Here is a 14,164-nt window from a genome sequence, read left to right on the forward strand (position 1 = left end):
AAAGTCAAAGTTAAATTAAATTTGTAATTCAAACTGTAAACCAATAAACTCTAATACTAAAGCTGACAAGAAATTGGGTTTCTGTAATAATAGGGAATATAATATAGCTGTTGTTTAATGACTTATTATGAATCAGATACAGTAAGCAATGATAATCAATGATCACAAAACACATAAAATCCGGGTAATGTAAGATTATTAATAGAAATAACACAACAAGGAATATAAAACAGATAAACAGTGGATTTAAAAATAAAATAAAAGACGACAAAACATCAGTCAACTCACCTTGAATAAATAAATGGCTCAGGCCAAACGAGTCTCTGTGCACCGTGTTTCTTCAGAGTGTGCTACACCCCGTGCGTCATGCAGTCACGGTGACGTGGAAGCGTGGTTATTCACCATCAGAGTATATATGGGCATGACAGGGGACCACCACCGCTGGCACGGACGCACGGTGCGTCAGCTCCCTAAGCCCTTTAAACAAAGTCCCCGCATCTGATGTGATTATCTGCCTCCAGAAACTCCAAACTCATCACTATCAACTGGCTATCCGTCACTGACTGACATGTGTCTCACATGGCAGCGACCGTCAAATACATCCCTGACCGTGTGTGTCCAATATCGATCATGTGTGAGTGTGTGAGGTGAAATACTGTAGGCAAGCCTGTGCAGCCACCCCAATAAAATCCACATAAGAACTGCAGACTGATCTGCAATCGAAGCGTCAAGGACCCCGTGGAGGTCCACTAGGCACGCTTTGGTCCACCACCACCCACTGGTCTATAGGATAGTTTTGACGCGTGATGAGATGACAAGGGATCACAGGTCCCTAATCCAGCCCCACGTCCCGGAGATGGCGGGATGTGAGCGCGTGTGTGAGTCTAAAATTATGTAACAGCGCGCTGCTGCTGTATTTATAGCGCATCTGTATCCGTCTGCCAACATCCGCTTATCATTCCTCTGTCTTCTGATTTGTAGGACCTCCTGCAACAGATGTACACTGTAGTACAATGACATCTATCTATCTATCTATCTATCTATCTATCTATCTATCTATCTATCTATCTATCTATCGCAACATCTAGACTGAGCACAACAGCAACAATGCACTGATGATTCTCAGCAGAATATGGTGTAAATGGCCCATTGTTTGCTTTATGGTGAGTTTACAAGACAGTGGTCTGGTGTTGCTTCTTTGAACTCTGCACCTGAATGCACCACAGGGGTCGGCCAGCCAGCACACAGTTGCCTCAGCAGCAACAGCAGCAGCACCGTTGGAGCCACCGTTCCCGATGTGAGTGACTTTCTCAGATCTATTCTCAGATGAGGAAAGGAGCTGAGGTGTCAAGTGATAGCCATCTGCTGGAGCGTAGTATCCGATGGCAGAGCGGAGTGCTGACAGACCTGGTAAAACCAAACATGTAGTGAGAGTGTGCTGGGAACATCTAGTGGAAATAAACTGCTCAAAATTACTCTTATTCCAACCTCTGACCTCTATATTTTTGCCGGTTTGGTTTAAATGTTTGGGAAATGAGTGCCTGTTCTTTGTCAGTGTGTTTTGAATCCCTGTGTGTGATAGATTCAATGAAACTATATTTCTATATTTCCTTAAAGACTATAATTCAGTTACAAATTTACCCTGGTTCATCCAGTGAGATAGCCCTCAAAAACACATTGCTAATGCTGACCTCTACTGGTTTGTTACACAAAAACCTAAAGCTCAACTGCAAATTCAACTTTTACATCTTTTACAATTATACTTAATTTCCTAATATTTATTAACACAAACTTCACACACAAATTGTAAAACTTCACAAATCCCAAGGGGACACTGGTGTCTTCTGAACTGAACTTCAAATTCAAACCTAACAATAGGTTGTTATAGGAGCCAGAGCCCGATGAAAGACACAACCCACTGTTTTAAAAAAACAGTGGGTTTCAAAACAGTTTCAGCAACAGAGAAAATCTGCAATAGCTGTCATCACACTGATAGCTCTGCAGAGCAAGACAAATTTAATGTCTCAACAATCAGTCCTTCATGCAGACACAGCAATGCTCCTGCATAATAAAAAGCAAGCACTAGAGAACTGGGCTAAGATCTGCGCTGTTCTAATGTCACCACACTCTGAATGACTAAGTGAGGGTTAAATAGCCACAGTTTCTGCGACCAGGTAAGAATTACACAGATAAAATTACACAGAGACATATAATGTGACCTGTGTGGGAGCGCTGAAACAAACAAACAAACAAACAAACACAAAGAACAGCAACCATTTAAAGAGATCAACTCATCTTTATTCATCACAAATTCTTCCACATTTAAACAGGACTGCCTACACAACAAGACATGTCTACGTTATCCTCAATAACCGGAAAAAGAGATCGATGCGAACAACACAGAATGTGATGAGACGGTAATTGCCAGCACAGCGCAATTTAAACACCTCAAGAAATTCATGATGGAAAAGTGAAAGTAAAACAAAATAAATACACATATGAAGGTAGGAGGAGCTCAAAATGAAAGTGGGACTAATTCTCTTGAGAGGCACAAGGAGAGAAGTGCTGAAAGGAGCTGATGTGTCATAATAATTCATTGAATTTAAAAGAGTTAACTGTTTATAAAGTGCTGAATTTCTCTTGACAGTGGGTAGACAGACTGAATGGAATACTGACTTATAGCTGAGGCGTTCCTAGTGATGATAACACACATAATGGAGAACATTTAGTTCTTGAAAATTAAAAAAAAAAACAACCTTGATGTAAAAATGATATTACCGTGTCATGGAAAAAAGAGACTACATTCACTGATATGTGCAAAAAGTTCGATAGAACATGCTGCCCAATGAACAAATCTTCTCTTTTACATAAAAGTATATTCAAAAGGCAACCCCTGGTAAACTTAAAGTATAAAAAGAAAACTTGACAAAGCAGGAAATAAAATAAATACTCTAAGAATACATGAATATGTCACTTGTTTGATGTCCCTCTGACAGAATAGCTAAAAAACATTGACATTCATCCAATATTACGGTATATTCTAAGCTACATTAGTTTCATAGTTTAACAAGATGTTAGTCTTGTAAAAAATCCAGTCCCATAATCAATCTTGACGACTGTCTTTTCTACTCACCCGAGAAACATCAGCAATAAGGCTCCTCTCTCCTCCCTGTCGCTCATTTATACCATTTAGTCCACACTTACCTTACACCATCGGTCAAAACATCCAGCTGATGAATAGGTAGGTAGCACCAAGTTATGGGTTTTACAATCAGGATAATTTAAAGTCAACATATTAGACAAAAAAATGACAACAAGTCTTATAATAATGGGAATAATTGTTCACTAATAATGGTTAGCAGTCTTTCTAGTCTCACAGGTGGAAATTCATGGGGAACGAGCGCTCTTTTTCCTTTCTCTGCTCATACGGCGAATGTTAAAGCAGTCTTATGTGGAGAGCAGCTGCACTATTGTGCTGCTCAGAGAGGAGGGAATAAAAAGAGAAGTCAGAGGATTTGGGGGGAATGCAGAGGGCTGATGCCTCTTTCCTTTCACAGTCTTTCCTCTCTCTTGTTCTTCGTTTTCCCTCCATGTTTCACTTTCCTCCTCAGCGACTGTCCAATGGGCTCATTTCCAACTGCAGCATCAGTTTATCTTGGTGGGATTTTGGAAAATGGATGCGGCAATCTTGTGTATGTGTGTGTCCGTGTGTGTACTCCATGGGGACAATTATTCTGGAAGATACTGTATAATGTGATATTCTAAATAGTTACAATTTTAATTGTCATCTAGTATGCATATATATGCACATATTACTGGATTGCCAGTGTTTGTCAGTACAAAAATCTTTCTTCATCCTCTGTTCTTCATTCTCTGCATTCACTTTTCTCTAGACGTAGGCCTCTGGGATGTCAGAGCCGTTGATTTTGATGTAGATCTTAGCGTTGTCCTCCCTCTGCTGTTGCTCTTTGTAGAGTGTCTGTCTGTAGCAGACCAGATAGAGAGGCAGCAAAAAGCCCAGCATACTGAGAACAAGGAGTCCAACATTGACCTGGAGGACACATAAATTAGACACCGGAATTAGGCCACGCCCAAGAGTTTCATTTGTCTGTGTTGTGTGTGTGTGTGTGCGTGCATTCATACCCAGAGTGGGTCTCCCTTCAGGGGTCCCATCATAGCCAGAAACAGGGGCTGCTGCAGTAGGGCGAACACAGCGCTGACCAGAGACTGCATGCCCGTTAGACTGCCAAACTGGGAGGACGGATACCTGGAGAGAGAGAAATATTTTCAAGTCAGTTTCTCAGTTTGAAGTTGCACCGGCATACAGAAGCCAAAGATGATGATGATGATGGACGATGATGATGATGTGTGTGAGAAGTTAGAGGCGGACAGACACTCACACAGCTGCATAGAGGCCGCCAACAGCAGAGTGAATGAATCCTCTCACCACAGTGTGTAAGACAAATGACACAATCTGAGGAAAGATGAAAGTAGAAGAGATCAATATTTATAACCATTAAGACAATTCACTAGTTTTAAGGACCATAAAGGAACAGTTCAACATTTTGCTTTCTTGCCAAGAGTAAGATGAGAAGATCAATACCACTCTCACATCTGCCTGTTAAATATAAAACTATGGCCAGCCGTCACTTAGCTTAACTTAGAATAAAGACTGGAAACAGAGGCAAACAGTTAACAAAATTCACATAACAGTGTCTTTAAAGCTCATTAATTAACACATTATAATATTTTGTTTGTGTAATCTGTATCCAATCTATTGTGGGCAAACCTTTGTTACACTGGACAGAGCCAGGTTAGCTGTTTCCCTGGTAACAGTTACATTAGCATTCATTGAAAAAAACAAGAATTAAAGAGATTAAAACACAACAAATGTACAAATAAGGTTTGAATAATAAAAAGAATAAATAGATAAATAATAAAAAATCTATTCTACTTGACATACGATGAAATAGTAAAGATCAGTGCTGTCAGCAGCATATAGAAAGACACCTATCTGTAACTTTTTTTAGAGGAAAAAGTACTGTGTGTTCATCACTCACCTGTAGGGGAAGATTGGGCACCAGGCTGGTGATGCCAAATCCCACTAAAAGGACGTTTGTGAGGACAAATGCTCGCAAGGCATTGGTCACCTTCTGGGTCTTTTTGTCTCTGCGCTTTTTCTTTATCTCCCCTCTAGTGGTCAAAATCAGACAGGGGAAAGAAACGTTAGATTATCGGGCACCGATATCACAACTCAAGGGTTCATCTCTTGGCTATATTCAACATACTGGCAAATAAACATTACAGTAACGTCTGGACCTATTAATGGAAAGGGGTAAATATAGACTAAGGAACAGCTCAAACTTGACTCACTTGCTGCAGGGCTCCTTTTCCTCCTCTCCGTCGTCACAGTCCTTCAGCTTCCAGTCCATGATCTGACCAATCACAGGAGTGGTCATCAGGCAAAGCAGCTGCAGCATGCCGAAGATGGAGGAGTACAGACTCACTGACAAAGACAACAAAAGTTTTTTTTAAAAAAAGGGTAATGAATATAAGAAATTGAGAAAAAAAACAAGATAAAGATGGAGGGTTAGAGGAAGGACAAAAAGATAAGATCGTGGGGTTCAGGAATTTTCTCTAATGGTTAATGAGTAAGACGGTACAGTTAATTATTAGTCCTTGGAGGTAGAGACATATTGAGTGTAACAACAGTGCATACAGAGAAAAAAAGCTGTTCAAAGTCAATTTGATGCCATTTTGAGGGGATTTATGGCCAGGGGAGTAATGGTAAATGAAGTGCGTCAAGTGAAACTGCTCATATGAGCAGGTGCTGAGGGGCGAAGTTAGTTAATAAGTAGAGCAAATGGTACCTGGTGGTTTCAGATTAAAGCTGAATGACAGCCGAAGGACTGGGTTATTGACAACAGCCAAGGTCAAATAATGACAAAAAATTAGCCACGACAAAAGCCAGAAAGTAGTGGTGGTGGATCTAGTACAGTGTTGTGATGGCAAACCTATACAAGACTAGAGGTTAAATTCTAATTGTTGTCAGCTTGAAAGTTGATACAACTAAAGGATTTTAGCCTTACCAACTTCCATTCTCTCCACTGAAAATGCAATTAAAACCAAGTGAGTTCAGCTGCTTTTAAGGCATGAATCAAAGTTACTGAGCAGTTTATGTCATAACACAATGCACTTGGTTCGAGGCAAAGCAAGAGAAAATCAGACAACTTAAGTTTTCATGTTGGTCTAGACAGATGAGAGACAGACCTGTGTTGAGGTCTCCGTCAGTGAGCGACTCCAGGACGCTGTTCATGGCCCCCATGTAGAACAAGAGACGAAGCTGAGTGATGGACATGGTCACCAGACTGAGCAAGAAGATCGGGGTCGAGATGGTTTTAAAGAATGACTGGGCTGCAGTGGAGAAAAAAAAATAAAACAGAAGACAATTAAATGCATTAGAGTCAGGGTTTAACTTTTCCTAACATCCTAACCACAATTTTACATCAGGAGCTTTTTGGATTCTGCACTCTTACACTCTTGTTGTGGCTTGCACTCCATCTCCAAGTCCATTGTGGAGAGGCAGAGCTTGTGTCCGTCCTTAGTGGCCAGCTCCTTCTGCTTCAGGCTGTTGCCCACACTGAGACGACGGCCCACTGTGGTCACTTGGCGGTAGAACTGCTTCCCTGTGATTTTGTGGTCAAAGCCCAGCCAGCTGAACTTGATCTTCACACTGGGGAAGAAGAGGAGAACAGAGGGATGAAAAAGGAGAATAAAAGAATTGCGGTAGAGCAGAGTGTGTGAGGACGGACAGAGAGAAAATTAGATGACGTGGGAGGAGGTCATGCATGCATTTCACATTAGTGCTCAGAAGGTAGAACATGTCTTCCTGTGGAGGTAATGTCCAGATTAGTCTACTGGAAACGTTTTTTTGCTGAATAAGCAAGACAAAAGTGTGATTCTAATTAACAAGGATTTACCACAGGGGTGAGTTTAGCTGATGAGTCTGCTCCTCAGACAGACTTTAACCTGGCAGCATTACACTGCACATTTTTGTATATATTACATAAGTGTCAATGGTCATGACTACTCCACATGCTTTAGAACATCCAAGTGTGTGTCTTTGTCCATGCAGGACTCTTCTGTCAACGCTAACTGTGAGCCATTGTGTGTGTCCGTGGTACTGACGTGTAGTCCATGTCCTCTGGTCCTGGGAACGGTTCCAGTGGCCAGTTAAAGAAGCAGTTCAGGAAGACCAGCGCAGCACAGGCAGCCCACACCACCAGGATGGTGATGAAAGATATGCCGAGGTCATAGATCACCTGTGCACATCAAAACATGACCAGTAAATACAAAAATAAAAACAGAGGCGACAACAAACTGTTTACACAAAGTGTAAAGAGCAGATGTGTGCGGGGTGATTAAGCGTTTGTCACCTTTACTCCAGGGAAGGTGACAGCGGAGGAGGCATAGGAGCCAATCATCAGGGCGATGAAGGTGGAACGGAGGTCCCCAAACATGGTAGGAAGCTAGAGGGAAAGAGAAAGAGAAAGAGAGAGGAAAAGGAGGCCAATTAGGCTTTCAGATTATGGCACCATCACAACCTCTCCTCTACAATGAAGCTTTTGCGCGAACTTGCAAGTGAAATGAGATATCTAATGTACTATATTCCATTGTGTACTGTATGTAAGTATAAAGGTTAAACCATCTACTGCCAAGATCGTGGTGATCTCAGCTGCAGTGTCATTGCTCTAAGCTTGAGGACAGGGGACAGATTGGGGACACTGTGAGGATGGTGCCTACTGACACTCGGGTCAGGGTGGACAGTGGGAACCAATTAGCGAGCAGACACGGCTCTACAGAAAGAACATCAGAGAGAAAAAAAACACAACAAAGTGACGCGGAACACCAGTAAAAGCAATATAAAACAGCATCACGTAACACAGACAGCTGGCCAACACACGACACAAACGCAGCGCTGATGAATTTTATACAGCTGAAATAATCAGAGGGGGTGACTGAGGAGAGGTGACATTTTCTCTGTCTTCACTCCCGTTTGAGGAAAAAAGAAGAGAGAGCTGGGAGACAAAAAAACAGAGAAAACAGGCGACGGTGGGTGGCAAAACATCCAAATACAAAGGCATTCACAAGCTGTTCTGTTTTCAAGAGACTGAGCAACAACAAGCACATTCAATTACATAAGACTGGGGAAGCTGAGGAAGAGGTATGTGTTTGTGCGTGTGGGCGCTAAATTGAGAGAGTATGCTCATTGAAGCACCCAAGTTAGAGTATTGCCAAGCAATATCATTGGGAGTACTTTGCCTATAATCTATGGCAAAATATTTTACACATATATTAGCAGCTGCTGGACAAACCTGAAGGTGAAGGGTGACCTGACAACAGACAATGGCACGTGGCCAGTGGTAGCCGCTGTGGGCAGCTGAGTATTACCCAACACCCCTCAGCTGAAAATGAATGCTTTGTGGGTCTAAGGTGGAGTCATGATGAAGGAGTCAAGGAACAGCACAGCGTACAATGATTAACCCAACACTGAGGCTTTAGAGTGTAGTATATGAGGTTGTATGGGAGATGTAGTGAAAACTCTGGGGGCCAAAATGACCTGAAGTCTACAGGAAAAGAGCAAACAAAGCCTTAAATTATTGTCTTACTACATCAGTGACACTCAGAGCTGTGGCAGGAACTACTGTGCAACACATACTATAAGAAATGAAAGATGTAGATCACATTTAACAGCCTGTGGTAATATAGAAAAGGGGCATTTTTGCACGGAGGATTCACTGGAGGAGAGCCCCTCTCCAGTGAACAGCATCACCATGGTACAGCCCAGGACTCCTGCGTTAGTCACAGTATACTGAAGTGATGGCAAGGGGTGGGAGCAAGAGGATGAAGGGAAAGAATGCAAAGGGATGGTAAGAGGTTGACCTTGTGAACTCAGTGAATCTTAAAGAGTGTCAGTTGTTTTTCTTCCCCTTGTGTATCTGCGGTGCGGCTCAATCTTAAAGGGGAAGTCCACCACATTTGTGGCTCCTGAGCAAGTTCAAGAGAAGTGAGGTCATCATAGCTCTGCAGCCCGCTCCTCTTCACTGCTTGAGGCCAGTGGCCTGAGGATACATTAGCAGCTACGAGCATAACACATCCAAATATCCAACTGCCAAATGATTGTGGGTAATGCAGGCACTAGACTTTGACAAAGAATAGGAATGTGTGGAATAAAAAGGAAAATATTTCTGGTTCTGCTGCAAAAATTCTGATACATTGCTACTTTATAACTGAAGAATGTTGCCAAAACTGGGTCTGATAATATCGTAGGAGCACAAGTATGTTTTTTTTTTTAACTTCCCTCTAAAAACAAAATGAACCCTCAAGGGAAAAGCATGTTACTTTTCCAAAAAAAAGAAAAGGCAGAGTTCTGATTCTGAGGTCGTCATGATAATGTTTCCGATTGTTATTACTTATTTTTCAGGCTACACAGGCTAAACAGTATGAAACTGCAAGTTAGCACTATAGCTCTTCCCTGTAGCCTCATGTTTTTTTGAGCACGCACATTACAGTAAGTGCATGTGTTTGTGTAAAAGCAAACACCGTGAGACACAAAAAAGACTGGGAGATAACCTGGTCAAATGCTCAACAGTTGCTATGACATTTTTGCTGAAGCACCATAATAGATGCAGTGGAAAGTGATAATGAACCATTGCATTACTCTGTCTCTCTCCAGTCAACCCCATCCCCCTCCTGCCATCCAAAGCCCGGTTGTTCACAGGAACACAGAGTGCAAAGTAAGAAGCCAAAAAAAACAACAAAAAACAGAATGCCAGACAAGAGGGGCGGGAGAGGGTGAGCAGGCCGGCAGCCAGCAAACTATTACAGGACAGCAGTTACAGCAAAAGCATATGAGTTTAGACAATATACATCTGGACAAACATTGTGCTGCAGGTGCAACAGCACTGCAGCACACACTGGGCATACACTTACTGTGAGAGAGGTGAAGGTCATGCACATGCCCCCAAAGCCATTGAAAGTCAGGGCAATGAAAATGAGGACAGAGAGTTCTGCAAATGACACAGATGTTAGCTCATTAGCCAGTCATCAACTAAACTACTGTATATGGTTTCAAATACGGTGCAAAAGGGTACACATCAGAACTCTTCAGGCAGACTTACCATTTGGTTGGTAGGCTCCATAAGCAATGAGTAGACAGGACAATCCAAAACAGGTGCTGAAAATAGAAGATCACGTCAAACACAATGACGATTTAAATTGCAAGCAATGTCTGCCATTGTTTTGGCTTCTTGAAGGATTTGACGTATTTACACATTCCCAATACAATGGAAGTGGACATATAGACATTTACACGTGAGTTTCCGCAAATAACATCATGGTTAGTTTGAATAATTTCTTCTCTTCTTTTTGCTTACCTGCCCAGCAGTCGTAGGTTGCGTGGCCCATATTTATCCATGACAATTCCCAGCGGCAGGGTGATGGCTGAGAGCAGGAAGGAGCCCACTGTGAACGCCAGGTTCAGCATCTCATCCTGTTCTTTACAAATCAGCCAGCCGTTCATCCTCAGAGGCCCATCCACAGGGACCAGGGGCCTCATCTCCACTCCGTCTCCCAGACCGACCACACCATCCTCGCTTTCATAGTACTCAGAATAATCATAAGATGTCGTCATTGCCAGGGGTTGGGACACATTGTAGCTGGAGCTGTTACCTGAAGAAATCGAGATATGCAGGTGGATACATCATCAGTGGTTCAGGAGGCCACAAGCTGTACATCCTATTAATCTTTTTGATGAACAAAAACATCATTCATAAAGGTTGATTTCAGCTGTGCGCCCCTGCAGATGGTTTAATCTATATGGAGCCATGACTTCTTGTCATACTATGAAATTTTAATTTGGCAGTTCTGCTTATTCACAGGATCCTGATACATCCATACATATTGGCGACACGTGCACTGAAAACCTGCAAAGTTACACAGAGATCTACTGTACAGATACTGTACTGTAACCCCAGAACTATGAAAGTGTGCCAACCTGCTTTTACTGAGATTATTTGGATTTTATTGTTGTTTTATTGGAACTTTATCATCAGAACCTGCAAGGAAATTCTGTGAGAAGGTACAAAAGTCCAAGAAAAGTCTAACTGAGGGAGAGGCAGCAGTTTGGGAACTGTTTTCTCTATTACACTGCCTCACACCCTTATGGTATTGGCTATCTGATATCTTTGTAGTCAGCGGATGGCAAGCGTGTGTGTCATCACTGTTTGAAACACCATATCACCCTTCATATCAGAGCAGCAAAGTCCTCTTCAGGGAACCAGACCATAGACTCGAGAAGACTTTATCGGGCTGAATGCTGCAAAATGAATAGTTTGCGAAGTCCTTTCATTGATTGTTCAAAGAAATTATACATTAATATTGTCTCATCCCCAGCCTCTAATATAATTAAGACTGTCACCCACCTTGGCAACGTTATGGGAAATCAGACTAGACCACGTGGTTTCCCTTCCATGGTGACTAATGCCCACTGACCTACCCATAAAATTGAGCTTTAACCATTCCTCCAAAATCTCTGCTGCATGTGCACAAAAGCCTAATCTACACTGCCTCATCATCTTTTTTTATCCACCTCCTTTTTTTTTTTTTTTTACTGTCAGCCCCACCAGTGGTCTGAATTCTACTGTTCATCAGTTTGCTATCAGTCTTCTCTACCTCAGTGCCCTTTATCAGGGGACTTTAAACTTCCATATTACCAGTAATAAAATCCTGTCGTGGATCTCTCTGTCCCTCTATCACATGTCACATGCCTGAAAAGTGCTGAGCTGGTGCTGCTGTCCTCTCCCTCTTACATCATCAGAACAAGATAAGGTGGCCGTGGCAGCGCTCCAGGAAGTTACCTATGGTCGTGGATGCTCACTGGTAAAGTTGTTTGCTTCAGCGCCAACACAAAACATCACAGCTGAAACATTTTCAGTATCCTATAAAATGGTGTGCATTTGCCGTTGAACATGACAAAAATTAGCCTTAGAGTAAATGAAGGTTTATGGTTTCATTTTGTTATATGCAACCAGTGCTGCTGAATCAGTCTAAGATGTACCACACAGTAGGAGTTGGAAATGCATTACCATACAAATCCCCAATCCTTTGATGAATCAATTGTGTACATGCCCTCAGAGATAAGCTGGCTACTAGTGAGAGCAAAAAACTGAAATCAACCAATAGTTCAGTGTCTGTGGGATTAACAGGGCTCACCACCGTCAGGACATGGGGCACGACACAGTGTCACCTGTGGTCCAAAGGATAAGTCTGGCCTGATTCCTCTCTCACATTCCCTTTTGCTTACTCTCTTCTGTAAGACCTGACTGGGGCCATTGTGTGCATCAATCCCACCTTTGTGCTTAAAAACACAAAGCACCTGCCTCACTTTGGGCAAAGTGGGGGACGAGGAGAAAGGGAGAAGACACGTCAGAGATAAGGGACGTAGGGTGAGGGCAAAAGAGCAGCTGATCCGGTCCGTCATTGGTTTATCAGCCTGCTGCCATGCCTTCAATTTAGCTGGAGCCGCTGTTAGTTAAAGCACACTAAGGGGCAAGGAGAATGAGATACTCTATCAAGTTTATGAGACACTGGAGCCTTTTACTCTTTAACTTTGGACCACTTTGCCAACCTGCGACCCTGCCTTCTCTTTAATTTAACTGATCGGGTTTAATCTCCTGGGTCCCTAAAAAACTACTCACGGCCCCTTTACAGAAAACGTTTTCTTCTTTAAGAATAGATTACAAAAAAGGCAGCAGTGTTAAGTTGCATCTCTTGAATAAAACCTCGCTCCCTCCTTCGCCCAAGCTTGTGACTTGAGTAACTGTCAGGGCACCCCTAATCACCAGCCCTCATTTTAACAGCTAATTGCAGTACTTCTCAGGAGGAAAGGCAGGTAGCATCCCAAAATCAGCAAGCTCTGTGCAATTACTTCATGAGGACTGCAGATGCTCAAGACTATTTGCTTTACCATCAAGACAAGTTAGGACAAAGGAGTGAAAAGAATAATGGAACAAGTGAAAAACAAATAATGCGACAATGCTGTAGGAAGTAAAATAATCCCCTTCTCAGAAATAGAAATACATATATTGTGACTCACCCTCCTCGTTGCAAAGGTAAGAGTAGAAGCCTTCTGACTTGAGCATGATGAGGAGCGATCCCCATCCCAGCAGCACAGCGGAGAAGAGCAGATTCTCAATGATGGCAGTCACTGCCATCCACCAGCGCCTGGCAAACGCTGTGGCCAGGGTCGGAGCCATGGTTGAGGGCAATGAATTAAAGGCAGAACCAGAGGGGGAAACTGTAGAGAGTAGTGAGAGGAAAGACAAGGGAAAGCTGGAACCACTGAGAGAGCCTCCCTGACTGACGCTCGGGATGAAAGATCAGCGAACACTTATCTGTGAGGAGAAAAGGACAAGAGGAAGGGGGAGGTATTGTAGTCAGCCTATCACTGAAGTCAAAGGAAGGTTCAGTTTTTTTAAGATCACAAGATAAACCCACTTAACTTTGAACCTATGTGAAGATAACTGGATGTGCTGTATGAAATAAAGGGAAAATGAGCCTGGGATGTCTGTGCATTCTACCCATGCTCTTTTGGTTTCATTAGTTTTTGATTAATCAAAAGTCTCCATTCTATTTAGACACAAAGATCATTACGTCACTCTGCTGCTAAATCAAAGATCTTATGTGACACTATAACCACTAAAAGCTGAAGAAGCATCCATGGTGGCATCACAGAGTTTCTGCTCTTTGGTGGAAAAGCCAAACTTGTCCAAACTGGACTGAACTGAAATGGGGCTCTCTCACTGCACACCCATTGGCCCCCTTCTCTTCTACACAAGCGCTAAATGTCCTCTCGGGCCCATCCAACCGCAACTTTCCTCTGCAATTACTGTGGTGCATCCAAAACATAAAGGAGCAGCCAGACAAACAATAAACAAATCAGCTCACACAGCCAACCTCTCTCTCTCTCTCTCTCTCTCTCTCTCTCTCTCTCTCTCTCTCTCTCTCTCTCTCTCACACACACACACACACACACAAACACAAAATACTGTACAGGCACTCACATACAATCTGTCCAAAAAGTAAGATAAGAATAAGAATCAGG

At 42.6% G+C, this 14,164-nt stretch overlaps 1 protein-coding gene across 1 annotated transcript; it reads right to left on the minus strand.

Moving 5' to 3' along the window:
• Positions 1 to 2,276: 2,276 nt before the first annotated feature.
• Positions 2,277 to 13,446, minus strand: slc43a2b (solute carrier family 43 member 2b). The gene is made up of 13 exons (XM_070843824.1): positions 13,157 to 13,446; positions 10,437 to 10,731; positions 10,182 to 10,237; positions 9,994 to 10,070; positions 7,437 to 7,529; positions 7,189 to 7,322; positions 6,537 to 6,733; positions 6,271 to 6,414; positions 5,374 to 5,506; positions 5,061 to 5,193; positions 4,401 to 4,474; positions 4,144 to 4,267; positions 2,277 to 4,051 (listed from the first exon to the last, which is right to left on the minus strand). The coding sequence occupies exons 1-13, from the start codon at positions 13,314 to 13,316 to the stop codon at positions 3,890 to 3,892; spliced, it is 1,782 nt and encodes a 593-aa protein (XP_070699925.1). The 5' UTR covers positions 13,317 to 13,446; the 3' UTR covers positions 2,277 to 3,889.
• Positions 13,447 to 14,164: the final 718 nt, after the last annotated feature.

The sequence above is a fragment of the Pempheris klunzingeri genome, chromosome 14 (assembly GCF_042242105.1).
Source record: "Pempheris klunzingeri isolate RE-2024b chromosome 14, fPemKlu1.hap1, whole genome shotgun sequence".
NCBI classification, from domain to species: domain Eukaryota; kingdom Metazoa; phylum Chordata; class Actinopteri; order Acropomatiformes; family Pempheridae; genus Pempheris; species Pempheris klunzingeri.

Excerpts from the sequence above, each read along its gene's own strand:
- slc43a2b (XM_070843824.1), bottom strand. The coding sequence starts at position 13,316 with ATGGCTCCGACCCTGGCCACAGCGTTTGCCAGGCGCTGGTGGATGGCA. Across the intron at positions 7,323-7,436 it reads TCACCTTCCCTGGAGTAAAG|GTGATCTATGACCTCGGCAT; the intron begins GTGACAAACGCT and ends TGATGTGCACAG. Across the intron at positions 5,507-6,270 it reads TGACGGAGACCTCAACACAG|TGAGTCTGTACTCCTCCATC; the intron begins GTCTGTCTCTCA and ends TGTCTTTGTCAG.